This window comes from Lagenorhynchus albirostris, chromosome 1 (assembly GCF_949774975.1).
Source record: "Lagenorhynchus albirostris chromosome 1, mLagAlb1.1, whole genome shotgun sequence".
Taxonomy (NCBI): Eukaryota; Metazoa; Chordata; class Mammalia; order Artiodactyla; family Delphinidae; genus Lagenorhynchus; species Lagenorhynchus albirostris.
In genome coordinates, this window is record NC_083095.1 from 34,685,207 (window position 1) to 34,698,900 (window position 13,694).

At 34.8% G+C, this 13,694-nt stretch overlaps 1 protein-coding gene across 4 annotated transcripts in view; it reads right to left on the bottom strand.

The window, feature by feature from the left end:
* PALS1 (protein associated with LIN7 1, MAGUK p55 family member) overlaps positions 1-13,694 on the bottom strand; it is a 103,043-nt gene that overhangs the window by 58,021 nt on the left and 31,328 nt on the right. For 3 of the 4 annotated variants that reach the window (XM_060140834.1, XM_060140841.1, XM_060140824.1), the window contains one exon: positions 8,291-8,813. In XM_060140834.1, the coding sequence (XP_059996817.1) occupies positions 8,291-8,657 (367 nt within the window). In that variant the 5' untranslated portion in view covers positions 8,658-8,813. The remainder of the gene's footprint in view (positions 1-8,290; positions 8,814-13,694) is intronic. The other variant, XM_060140851.1, reaches the window with a different exon arrangement.

Below are 13,694 nucleotides of genomic sequence, written 5' to 3' on the forward strand. Positions count from 1 at the left end.
TTTCTGCTGTTTTAACCAAGTGTCTTATGCTTCAAATATTTTCTCAGAGTATTTTATTTCAACATCACAATAGTATGCTAGGCAGTACACTGTAAAAGTTCAGCAAAAGAAACCAAAACTGCAGTTCTTGTGAATGTAGAGGCTATGTATCTTTTTGAGAAATATTGTAAAAACATCTTTGATGGTGTAGCACTAGCCTGGGTAACTAAGTAGTTCAGCAAAATTGATAACTTATGATTTAAATAGGAAGTTTTCAGATAAATTCCATATCTGCTTTCATGGCCAATTTAGCTGGGAAATTTTCCAGATAGCATTCTTAGGCAGGAAAGCTCCCCAAGTACTCTCATGCTTCAGGTTCAAATATGTTTCCATGACAAATGTTTAATGAACAAACAGAACAGATTAAGTTACTAGACAATCACAGTTTTTAAGACTTCATTAAATATAAATATATAGCTTGACAAGAAGATATGGATTAAACCATATGTAGCTGAAACAAATAAATATGTAAAAGGAAATATGAAACAGTAAATGATATAAACTTATTTATAAAGACATGAATTTCATCAGAGGGTTTATCAGTTTAATGGAAATTAAAAATGATGCTGCCTCTGCCCAATAAAGTTTTAAGGTCACAGAGAAAGCAAAAAATATCTATCGCATTAGTCTTAAAATACTGATTATGATAAATTTTATTGGAAAATTCTGAATGGAATTCTGACAAAAGGTCTTTTCTTTGATATTAAGTATGATGTCATAATGAAAAATAATTGTTGGCAATATCAACTCTGGGATTCTCATTCTGACACACGTTCATTTTAGTTTCATATAAAAATTCTTAATTTCAAAAGGTATTTTGTTGTAGGTTTAAAAAACTTTGTTTCTATATGGTATATCTTTAAAAGCATTTTACAAATACATATTATGCAAAACAGCAAATTTTCTACACATAAGAAATGTTCCATTGTATGATATAGTAATTAGATTACATGCTACTTAAACGAAAACCACCTAAGTTCTTCGAAATTCTGTGCAATTCCAGAGGAAATTTGAAAAATCTAATCAGATGCAGCTAAATCCATCCTGTCAAATATGTACCCTCTTTTATAATAATGATGAAGATAGACAACAAAGAGAGGACAGACTAGAGAGAGAACAGAGACTCCCCATATACAGATATCAGAGGCTCCCTTCCCCATTCCCATACACAGAGACACAACAGGCACAAGGAAAAAGAACCACATGGACAGAGAAGTAGAGAGATAAATAAAGAACACAGGGCTAGCAAGAAAGAATGACACAGGTGTAGAGCGGGGAGTGAACAAAGAAGGGGTTACGGAGGAAGAGCAGTACCCAGAACAAGGCAGGATGGAGGGAAGACAGAAATGAGGACAGACACTGTGCTGAGGGGAAGGCAAAGGCAGGCATGGCAAATCTGGCTTTGGTGATAAACTCCAGTCTGTAGCAACTTCCCTAGAAGCAAGTTCTTTATATCTAGTTCAAATGCCTTGTCCTGCAGTTTGATCTATTTCCTCTTATTTGATGTTCAGTAGACATTGTTTTAAGTTTCCCATTTCCTCTAACGTTTCATACAACAGTTAAATCTTGATTATTTATGTTAAAAGAGAGGACATATTATCTAAAAGCAAGAAAAATCACTTACATTTGGCTTTGGGATACAATTAATCAGATAAATACAAACACACACATAAGCCCACAAATCCACCCCCCAACACTCTCCTCTCCTCTTGGCCCTCTCCTGGCTGCCTAAAATATAAAAGAATGAAGACTCTAAAATGGGCAACAGAAAGCAATCACCAAGAGTTGCTCTATCTGAAAATTCTATCTTCAAACACCCAAGACTCTGGAGAATTGTTTGGCAGTAAGGGTAAACAATAAAATTACTCAAGGAAGCTACAGAATCTCCGTTTCTGGAGATCTTTCAAAGCAATGGAGATAACCATCTACCTTGGATTAGCTTTGTTATTTTCACTTACTGCTATCATTTACCCCACATGAAAACAGTTTCTACATATCTATTCTAGTATTAATATTCTTCCGTTTCATTGTTTAAATAATACCAATTCTTTTAACCTATCCTCAGAAATTTCTATATTTCAACCAACTTCATGACTTTTTCCTGAACACTTTTAAAGATTTCTTCTTTTCCCCTAAACTGTACAGTCAAATTGACTATTCAGATGAGGAACTTAATAGTATTGAGTATGAGGAAATTATACCAGTTTCCAGTACATCTATCCACTGACTCGAAATTCGAATGTTCATTTAGGAAATCTTTACTTAAGTAGGGATGGGTTGTCTTTCCTTTTTCTTTTTTTCTTTTTAAATTTAAGGACATAAAATTCAGATCTCTGAGCTTTGGTTTTCAGTGGACTAGGTTAAACTGCATTTATTAAAAATAACAAGAAGCTCATGAAACACCCTGAACAGTAATTAATCATTAAAAAATTGCATTACAAATTAAAAAGAAATTCTAGACAAGCATACAAGCAAAGACAGTTGAGAGAGATGGCAGAGCAAAAACCTTAGCCCTAAATATAAGACAATGGAAAAATATCATTGAAATGACTACTATTCAATCAAGTACAAAAGCTTCATGATTTTTCTCTGGACAAAACTGAAATGAGTTTGGTGAGCAAGAAAAAGACCCAAATTTGAAGGCAGAATACCTGGGTCCTAGTTATGACTTGGATCACTTACTAGCTGCAATATATATCACTGGAAAATCCATCTCAAGTCTCTGGGCCTTTCTATAAAATGAGTGGGTTTGACTTGGATATTATTTCTCAAACTTTCGTTAGTGATCCATTAAAAATGTGTATTTTTAAATTTCTCAACCCAGTATATACACCCCTATTTGAGATAAAAATTTATAAATACTTACATGCAATATAATATACCTTAATATCTTCTATTTTTTTCTAGTTCTTAAAAAAATTACTGGTTGGGCTTCCCTGGTGGCATAGTGATTGAGAGTCCGCCTGACGATGCAGAGGACACAGGTTCGTGCCCCGGTCCGGGAAGATCCCACATGCCGCAGAGCGGCTGGGCCCGTGAGCCATGGCCGCTGAGCCTGCACGTCCGGAGCCTGTGCTCCGCAACGGGAGAGGCCACAGCAGTGAGAGGCCCGCGTACCGCCAAAAAAAAAAAAAAAAATTACTGGTTGATAGGATGGCTAAAATTAAAAAGACATATTGATATAATAACAAATAGAAGCAAGAATGTAGAGAAACTGTAACCCTCTCATGCTGCTGATGAAAAGGTAAAATAGTGCAGGTACTGGGGAAAATATGGCAGTTCCTCAATAAGTTAAAACACAATTACCATTTGATCCAGCAATTCCACTCCTAGGTATATACTCCAAAGAATTGAAAACAGATGTTTAAACAAAAATTATATGTGAATATTTGTAACAGCACTATTCACAATAGCTAAAAGGTAGAAACAACCCAAACATTCCACCAACAGATGAATGGATAAACAAAACATGGTATTTCCATACAGTGGAATATTATTCAGCTATAAAAAGGAATGAAGTAATGGTTCATACTACAACACAGATGAACCCTGAAGACATTATGCTATGTGAAAAGAAACCAGTTACAAAAAGCCACATACTGTATGATTCAGTTAGATGAAATGTCCCAAATAAACAAATACACAGAAAGTAGATTAGGGTGGTCAGGAGTTAGGGGGCGGAGAGAATAGAGAGTGAATGCTTATGGGTCCAGAGTTTCTTTCTGAGGTAATGGAAACACTCTACATAATGGTGATGGCTGCACAATCTTGTGAATGTACTAAAAACTCATGAATTGTACACTTTAAAAGAGTGAATTTTATGGTATAGTAAAGCTGTTATTTTAAAAAATGAAATAAAAAATTACTGGTTAAGATCCACAAACTAATTTCATGGACTAAAAGGTTAGATGATCTCTGGTAGCTTCTGGTCTTTACAAAAGTTAAATTTTAGTCAAACTTACAATGTGCAACATGTTTATATATGTGTTTTCACTTGATCCTCAAGAAAATACAGAAACTGAGGCTCAGGAAACTTAAGTAACTTGTCAAAGGTCAATAGCAAGTGAAGGTAAAAAGTATTTAAACTCTACATTTGACTCCAGGCATCCCTGTACCAATATGTAATGATATCATGCATTTCTGAACATAAAATGATTCAAGTCTTTGCAAAGGGAAAAAGTTAAAACCTATTAATACTTAATAGGTGGAATGAAGTTTTGATACATTGTGTCAAAGACTAAATGGTATAGCAGTTAATTATTTTTCAGTAGCATTATGCATATTTAATAACCAAACATTACATGACTATACACATATTCTAATGAATTTTTTAATCTTTATTTTAGGCTAGTTCTAATTTTAGCAATCTGAACAAATAAAAAAATCATCAAATGTCCCAACATTTTAAACATAATACCAATGGGTCTAATCATTTCATTTCCAAAAAAAAAAAATTTCTCAAAGAATGGCTAATAAAGTTTGGAAATATCTATAGCAGTTGAGCAAAAATTTAATAGCAAGAATAATTAACTTCTCAGAAATGTACGAACTCAAGGTTTATTTGCACTAGAATTTTGTTTGCTGCCTTTAAATAAACTTTATTTTAAAAGCCAATCTTAAAAAAAGTTTATCACAAGCCAGCAAAATTCCAGCATTTCCCACGGTCAAAGTCAAATAACATCAGAAACAAATGTGGAAGAAATATTTTATTTTATAACATCAAACACAAGAATACTCTTGACTTAAAAGTCTGAATATTCAGAGACACCTGGCAAAAAATATGTAGATACTAATGAAGACTGAAACATAGTATTATTAATATTACGAAAATATTCTATTCATCCTAGTTTTCTTCCCCTTGGTGTGTCTTTTTTATTTTTTCTTAACACTAGTAGCATCTGGTGTAAATCAGAAAGCCCCTAATCACAAATTTCAAGAATCTCCTTATTAGCCACAAAACAGATAGCTCACCATGGTTGTGTGATGGGTGGGTGTGTATGCCTTTCCTAAGGTCTCTTCAAAAGTGTGATAATCATACAGTGACATCCATGATAGATAGCAATGTTTCCTAGTTTATTCCCTTTAAATATTCTGTCTACTATATTTACTTGTCCACAATCCTGGCCCCAAATTACTTATCTTTGACCATAAAAATCAATCAAACAGTGAATTCTATAATCTAAAGACATCTGAAGATGATCCTACTCTACCTCATCCTACCTGCATTCTGCTCTTTTCTCAGAATTTTTCTCACAGGGTAGCTTGCTTTACTTATGAAAGAGAACAAGACAATGATATTGTATTTGTAGCAAAGCAAGTTTGAATAACTCGTGCCAATTTTACGGAAAGCCTCCCTAATATATCAAAATTCTTATAATTTATACTACTAATATTAATTATTCATTTGAAATTTCCACATCACTATTTTCTAATTTTCTATAAGATTCTAACTGCTTTTAAATAAGAAAATTCAGTTTATCCTTTCTGAATATTTTCTATTAATTCCATCCCTGCATTTTTATTATTATACAGTGCCGAATTTATAAATATGTTCATTAAAAACCACCACCCAGATAATTAAAGTATCTAACCTTTCCAATCACATTTTCAATTCTTTAAGGAGAATTTCCTCTACTCACAGATAAATGATGATGTATCATTTGGAAACTGAAGGCTCCCTCTCAAAGAAATAAATCAGTTGCCCCATCCTTCCCTCATTTAACACAAGGTTGCTGTTTCTGGCTGTGAAAAAGGCTGAGAAGTTGTCTCCTGGCATGTGTATATTAATCAAAACACTGGCAGGGAGACTCATACAACTTTAAGGGAGTACTGTTGTAGTCTGATGTGTTAGCAAATTATAAACAGGAAAAAAAATGTCTGATACAAAGCTAATATACTTCATTTTAAAATGAAAACTTAAAACTGAGTATATCCAAAAACTGAAGATTTGACTGACAATAACAACCTTATAACTTACGATAACTTTTCATGTTTCCTACACTTAACACATTTGTGTTGAGTGTATTAAAATTAAATCTATCACTTATTTCTCAAAATATGAAATATTCTCCTAACCAAGAAATGACTTACAGATACCTGGTACTACATTTCAAATTACTTTAAAATAAAATATAATAAACAGCCTTACGTTCAAAGATTGCACAAAGATAACTTTTAAAACCACACTGGATTGCAAGTTGGAAGAAAATATATCTGTACTTTAATCTATAGTTGTAGAAAAATTAACCAAGCAGCATACAAAAAGAAATAGGAAAAAGCAAAAAATTTAAGAGAAATGGTCTTCAGTTTTCTGTGGTTAGGTAAAAAAATAAATAAAAATTCCCTAAGTGAATCTGGCTTAAGCTGTATTTGTTTCCTCATGGAGATTACACGAATATTGTCTATTAGATGGACTTTTATGCCTCATACAATTAAAGCAAATGGACAAATACATTAATCTTAAAGAAATTTAAACAGAAACCCAGAAGACTCAATCCAGGCTTGGGTTGGATATGTTACAATGTAAGCTTTCTCCAAGTCACAGAGAATATTTACAGAATATTTTAATATAAAATAATGGAGTGGTAGGAGATGAAGGCCAATAAGAGGCAATTGGGAATGAAACAAATTTACTCTAACAAAACTCTTAGGGAAAAAGAGCATAAAATTCCTTCACATAAATGTATTGTAAAAAATATGTAATCTTTCTGTTTTCACTATAATGCCTTTCATCTGAAGGCATTTAGCAGACTTCACTATGACTGAACACACCTATGATTTCTTAAGTCACAGAGAAGTGTGCACACTGCTTTCTGTCAAGAAATGTGGATCCTTAGTAAATGTATAGCAAAGAAAAGAAGCAGATGTTGTGATAAAGTAGAAACTGTTCTAGACTAGATTTAGTATGTATGGTGTATATACCATATATAGTATATATGGTACCTTTATATATACAGATTTAATATATATGGTATACTATATACGAAGAGAGAGTACATATGGTACCTTTGAGTAAATCAGAAAAAGGTGTTCCACTCTTGGTAGCCAAAGCTCTGGTCTAGTGAGTGAAGAGCAGGCTGGATATCAGTCTCCACTCAAACCCTCTGTTCTTTGCAGTACATCAACTGCATATCCAGGTTAGGCAAATTCAAACTTGGCCCTACCACTTAGCATGGAGTCTTACACAAGTGATTTAACTGAGGTTCAATTTCTTTTTCTGTAATGGATATTACAGAGCCCTGTTAACAGGACTACTCTGGGTACTAAACAGAAAGCTGTTTGCTACAGCATCTAGTACAGGATTCAATAGACACTTAAATAAATGGCAAAACAACAACGACGAAAACCCTCTCCTTCCATAGAAAAGTGAAGTGTCTCTCTTTTCACATCTATAAATAATAAACCACTAAGAAATAAAATACTTCCTTTTAGTTAGCCTGGTTTTAAGGGAACACAAGTTAATGTATACCACTGACACTAGTTCAGGAATCTCTCCTGTGTGTGTGTAGGAAGAGAGGGCAGTTAAGTTCAATTATGAAATATTTTAAGTTTGGAAACACACATTCGACATCAATTTCTCTCATAGATTCATAATGCCTATTAGATTATAAAGGCTACAAGAAGTACTGTAATAAGAAGCTGTTTAACTTATTTAACCAAGTGTTCTCAAAATTTATTTGATCACAGAATTCTTTTTTATTTATATCTATTAATATCTCATGTCACTAGTTTTTTTGTTTTCTTCACAAAATGAAATTTGGGAATAGTTAGTATAGGATTATGACATAGGAATAGCACCAGTTCTCATTAACAGCCATTAATTAAAGAAAATCAAATCAATGTTAAGCTACATATATTAATTTTATTACTATTTTACTAACCTTAAGGAAATCAGAAATTCAAAATCTGAAAACTACTTTTCAGTAATTTTGATATAAAAGTTTGAGTTTGAAATAAAATGTGAATTTCAAGGCTTTAAAAGTTAGGCCTCATACATAAATTTTTAATTCAAAGATTAGATATAAAAATTATGTTGTAGTGACTGAACACTTAGGATATGTGCTTTAGCTCTACATGGCTAACAGTAAACAATGGTCATATGGCCTTTCCAAGAAAGGAACTGATCTTGGTCTGAATTCAAATTGCTATTACTTACATTCTCTTATATCCCTCCTCCTTCCTATACACATTTATGTCACGGCAAGAGAAACAAAAGCAAAACATTTTCTATTATTCTACTGTTTTTACTTACCTAATATTTTCACAGCATAATGAGGACTTTCTAAGATAATTCCTTCCTCTGTATCAAATATAGGGTTATCTATTCCAGTTTTTGGAGGAATTTGGGCTAGTTTCTTAAGTCTCATGGAAGAATTAAGGTCAAGTTCTTGCTTTTTCCCTTCTTCCTCTCGCCTACGCCTCATGTCCTCCTGTTGTTGCCGAATACGTTCCAACTGTGCACTTCGACGTACTGGCATCATCCTGGTGCCCAAATCTCCAGGGCAGTCAACAGCCATCTCTCGGTGCTTCTGATGTTCCTCTGGTGATGCAAGATCAACATTTTTTACTTCGTTGTCTGATTCCTCAGTAACATGCCCATTCATATGGGATGTTGTCATGGTTATCTATAAAAACCCGTACCACTTTTTATAATTCAATTTTTCCTATAAAGCCAATCTCTTGATTCTGTAGTATAAAATCCATGTTACTTCAAAAAAAAAAAAAACTTCTCACATCACATAATAATGCTATGAAAATGTATCCATGAAGGAAATCTAAGGGGAAAGATGGGGAAAAAAAGTATAAGAATTACAACATAAAAGTAGATTTTTTTACATAGTCCACTTCCAATCTCTATCTCTACACAATATAGAAAATATCTCATAAGTATATAATATTATCTTGCTATATAGGTTAAATATTTTCCTTTCATTTTATAGATCTGAGGAAAACAAGGTGTTTCAAGAAAAAAAGTACCCTCTCAAGTATACTGTTTAATTTTACAGCTAAGAAAAATGATGTATTAGAAAGTTTAGCACAGCAAGAAAATAAGAAGGTTCTGGGTACTAGTTTAGTAGAGAATGAGATATTTAAGGTGTAAAAGTATTTTAATCATCTCTACAGTTGTCTCAACACAATCCTTTATGCTCAATTAATATACATGAGATTGAAATCCCTTCCTAGTTAACTCCTAAAGAACCTGGCATACAGCAAGCCATGTTGCTGACTCGATATAAAGGCAGCACTATGGGAGACAATTCACTTTTCGGAGTTTATGAGATGAAGAAGATACCCAATGAAAAAGAAATTTTAATTAGCAGCTAAGGCATCTACAGGATAAAACTACCTTAAGTGAGAAAAAGACTATGTCAGTTATCAGTCTTTATAACTGGTGGCAGTAAAAAAAGAATTAGGGTTAATTCTTTCAGAGGATTCATTTAGAGAAAATGGTAGTATCTGTTACCACTCAAAAATGTTTTAAAGTCACACTATACAGCAAACAAGAACATATTGGACTTGGAGACCAGAAGACTGAATTTTAATTCTGGCTCTGCTACTTCCTCTAGCTTTATGATTTAAGACTAGTTTCTCTCTCTGAACCTTAGATTCCTTTGGAAAATTTATTCATAGAATTGTTCTGAGTTTTTTTTTTTTAAGATTTTTTTGATGTGGACCATTTTTAAAGTCTTTTATTGAATTTGTTACAATATTGCTTGTTTTATGTTTTGTTTTTTTGGCCGCAAGCATGTGGGATCTTAGCTCCCCAACCAGGGATTGAACCTGCACCCCCTGCATTGGAAGGCGAAGTCTTAACGACCAGACCACCAGGGAAGTCCCCTGTTCTGAGTTTTAAATGAGATAAAGTTTTAGAACTAAAAACTATTTATACTTATATTAATTCTTAGTATTAATTTGATTCTCCTATTTTAAAAATCCTTCAACATATTTTAGACAAGAAAAATATTTTACTGGATGACAATGGCTTTTCATCAAGCCATTTCTTGGGCATAAATAGGCAGATTATTTATATATGTGCAAACCCACACATTAAATCTAATTAGTCTTCTTTTGCTCAAGACTTTAAAAATATTTACAATAATAAACCTACTACCTCCTTGAGTTGAGTAGCACTCCAGTTAATAGGTTGGTTAGAGAACATGCCAACTAAGCAAAAGCTGAGTTTTCAGATGATATTCCTAATGCCAGCCAGTCTTCTCTCAAGCAAACATCTTGTCACAGACTGCTTAACACAAACCCACCCAGACTACCAGGAAAACCACTAGACCAATAATCAGGAAAATAGATGCAAGCTACATGAGCCACTAGAATTACATTTTCACAAGAACTCTGGTAGATTTTTCTGTCTTCCGTCCAAATTATAGCTCTATTTTTTTATAATTATGCGATCTACATAGAAATACCTTATTTATCATTAAATTGCCTTCTTTTTCATTAAAACGAGAGCTATTAGAATTATGTTAGATAGGGACTTCCCTGGCGGCCCAGTGGTTAAGAATCCGCCTGCCAACACAGGGGACACGGGTTCGAGCCCTGGTCTGGGAAGATCCCACATGCCTGCGGAGCAACTAAGCCAGTGTGCCACAACTACTGAGTCTGAGCTCTAGAGCCCACGAGCCACAACTACTGAGCCTGCGTGCTGCACCTACTGAAGCTCGCGAGCCTAGAGCCCATGCTCCGCAACAAGAGAAGCCACTCAGTGAGAAGCCCGTGCACTGCAACAAAGAGTAGCCCCTGCTCGCTGCAACCAGAGAAAGCCTGTGTGCAGCAACGAAGACCCAATGCAGCCAAAAATAAAACAAATAAATAAATTTATATATTAAAAAAATTATGTTAGATAATTCTTGTTTTATAATATTGATTATATGCAAATGCAAATTTATCTTATTTAATATTTTCATTACAAGTAAGCAGAAATTTATGTAGGAGTTACTGTAGTGCTATGTTTAATTTTTAAAATTTAGGAGTATATTTACTTCCAGAAAATTAAAACTCTCAACTTTCTCTACTTACAACATTTATGGGATATTAAAAATCAAACTTAATCATGAGTATTTTTTTATTTATATATATGCTGGTCTACAAAAATTATGATTTGAAATTAAAACTTAGCTTAAAAATTATAAGATTGTGTCCATATTCACTGTACTAAATCATGGAGGTGGAAATTACAATCATGCAAGAGAAACTAGGCCAGGTGATCTCAGTCAGAGTTCTCATGCTTGGACTATAATCATGCTTGTCTATCTGGATCTAGTCTTTTACCCTCAGAAAAATTTCTGCAACCTGATATTAATTCACTTAAATCTCCATTTTGGTCACATCTCCCTTAGCGTGTTCATAGTCCACTGGCCGAGACAGCAAAGAAAATGAATGATTATTCTTCTCAGTTGATTTCTCCTCATTAGATTCTAAATTTGTTAAAAACGGGCCATTCATGTCTTATTTTTATACCTTCCCTGTACTTAACACAATACATGTCATATAGGAAATGCCCATTAAGTATTTGTTCAACTGAACTTAGAAATGTTATAAATTCAGATGATGGGCTCTAAAATTTAGTCTGTGATAGTCAAAGCAAACCCTCAAAACATAAGGACACATTTCTTCCAGCAGCATTTCAAAAAACAACTAAAAATTAGCCAGATAGAACAGTCTATTCCAGGCAGAGGGAAACACAAGACCAAAAGGAAGGAAGAACGTGAGAATATGGCACTTGCATAAAGTAGAATGGAATGCAAAATGGCTGGATGGGACAATGGGAGTATGTCATACATGAATAATGATAAAACTAGAAAGGCAAGCAGGGGGCCAGTTGGAGAAGAGTAACAGATGAAAACTTTGACCTTTATCCTGAAAGTAGTAAGAATCATCATAGGATTTAAAGCAGGGACTAACATGATCACACTCACTTTTAGAGAAATATCACTCTGGTAGAAGACTAGAGGATAGACTGAAGGGTGGCAATGAGACCAGTTTGAGGGCAACTGTAAGAAATGGGGTCCTGGGCTTCCCTGGTGGCGCAGTGGTTGAGAATCCGCCTGCCAATGCAGGGGACACAGGTTCAAGCCCTGGTCCAGGAAGATCCCACAGGCCGCGGAGCAACTAAGCACATGCACCACACAACTGAGCCTGCGCTCTAGAGCCCACGAGCCACAACTACTGAGCCCACGTGCCACAACTACTGAAGCCCATGTGCCTAGAGCCCGTGCTCCACAGCAGGAGAAGCCACCACAGTGAGAAGCCTGTGCACCACAAGGAAGAGTAGGCCCCGCTCGCCGCAACTAGAGAAAACCAGCACACAGCAACAAATATCCAATGCAGCCAAAAGAAAGAAAGAAAGAAAGGGAAAGAAAGAAAGAAATGGGGTCCTGAACTAATTTAAGATAGTGAGAATGAAGAAAAGTTATATTAAAGAAGCATGTAGGTTACAGAATTCCTAAAACTTGGTGTCTATATTTCATATAGCAGGGCAAAAAGGAGAGAAGTAGTAACACTAGAAGAAGTAGTAGTAGTAGTAGTAGTAACAACAACTACAACACTTACTGAGCACATAATTCTATGCCAGACACTACTGCAAGCACTTCACATAGTATTCACTCATTTAATCCTCCCTAAAACTCTAAAAGTAGGTCCAGATATGCCTGTTTTATAAATGAGGAATGGGGATTGAAGTAGGCCTTGAAGACAGGATGAAGGAAAAAGAAAGAGGCCATATGAACTAAAGACAAAAAATTAAAGGTATGGGAAAAGTACAAACAAAGCTAGTTGAACTATAGCAGTCAGTTTGTATAAGAGAATACTGGCTAGAAAATTTGACTGGGTCCAACTTATGAAAGGTCTTAAATATAAGTCCTTAATCTCAAGGCAGTAAGAAAGCCATCAAAGATTTAGAAAAAAGGGGTGATCTGAACATAAATTTAGTTGAGCACTTACCCCTGGCTAGGTACTGGGGCTACAGAGACAGGATCCCTGTCCATTAGTTTATCTACCAAAATGTCTCACAGAGATCTAGAAATTAATGTGTCCATAATTAAACTCATATTTCCCTTTAATCTCCTCTATTCTCCTTGATCCTTTTCCTCCATTCTCAATTCTAATCAATGCCACTATATCTACCCAGTTACCCAAGACCGCACAATGTTTAAGAGTACAGGCTCCAGAACCAGGCTGCCTAGGATCTAATCCTTGCCTATTTTCCTTTTAAGTCTCAGCTCAAATACATCCTCCTCTGGATTTCCATTATTTCCCAAACTGGATATGTGCCTCCTCTGAAATCCCACAATCCCTACCACATCTCTGATCAAACTCGACTACAGCTATTTGTATCTCTGTCTGTCTGCCCCAGACTAGAAACGCTTGGAAGTCAGGAACCATGCCGACCCATCTCTGGATCCGTGACACTGCCTAGTATAAGACCAAGCAAACTGCAGGCTTCAGAATATGAACCCAGGCAGTGTGACTTCATGGCCACTATCTTTGGGTCACAAGGTGGACAGCAATGTCATTAACTAAGATGGAGAATTCGATAGAAGGGGCAATAAATTAAAGGGCATTACGGGTTTAGTTTTAGACACAATTTCAAGGTGATTATACGTCATACAGGTAAATGATCTAATCAGCAAGGATCTGTCTTA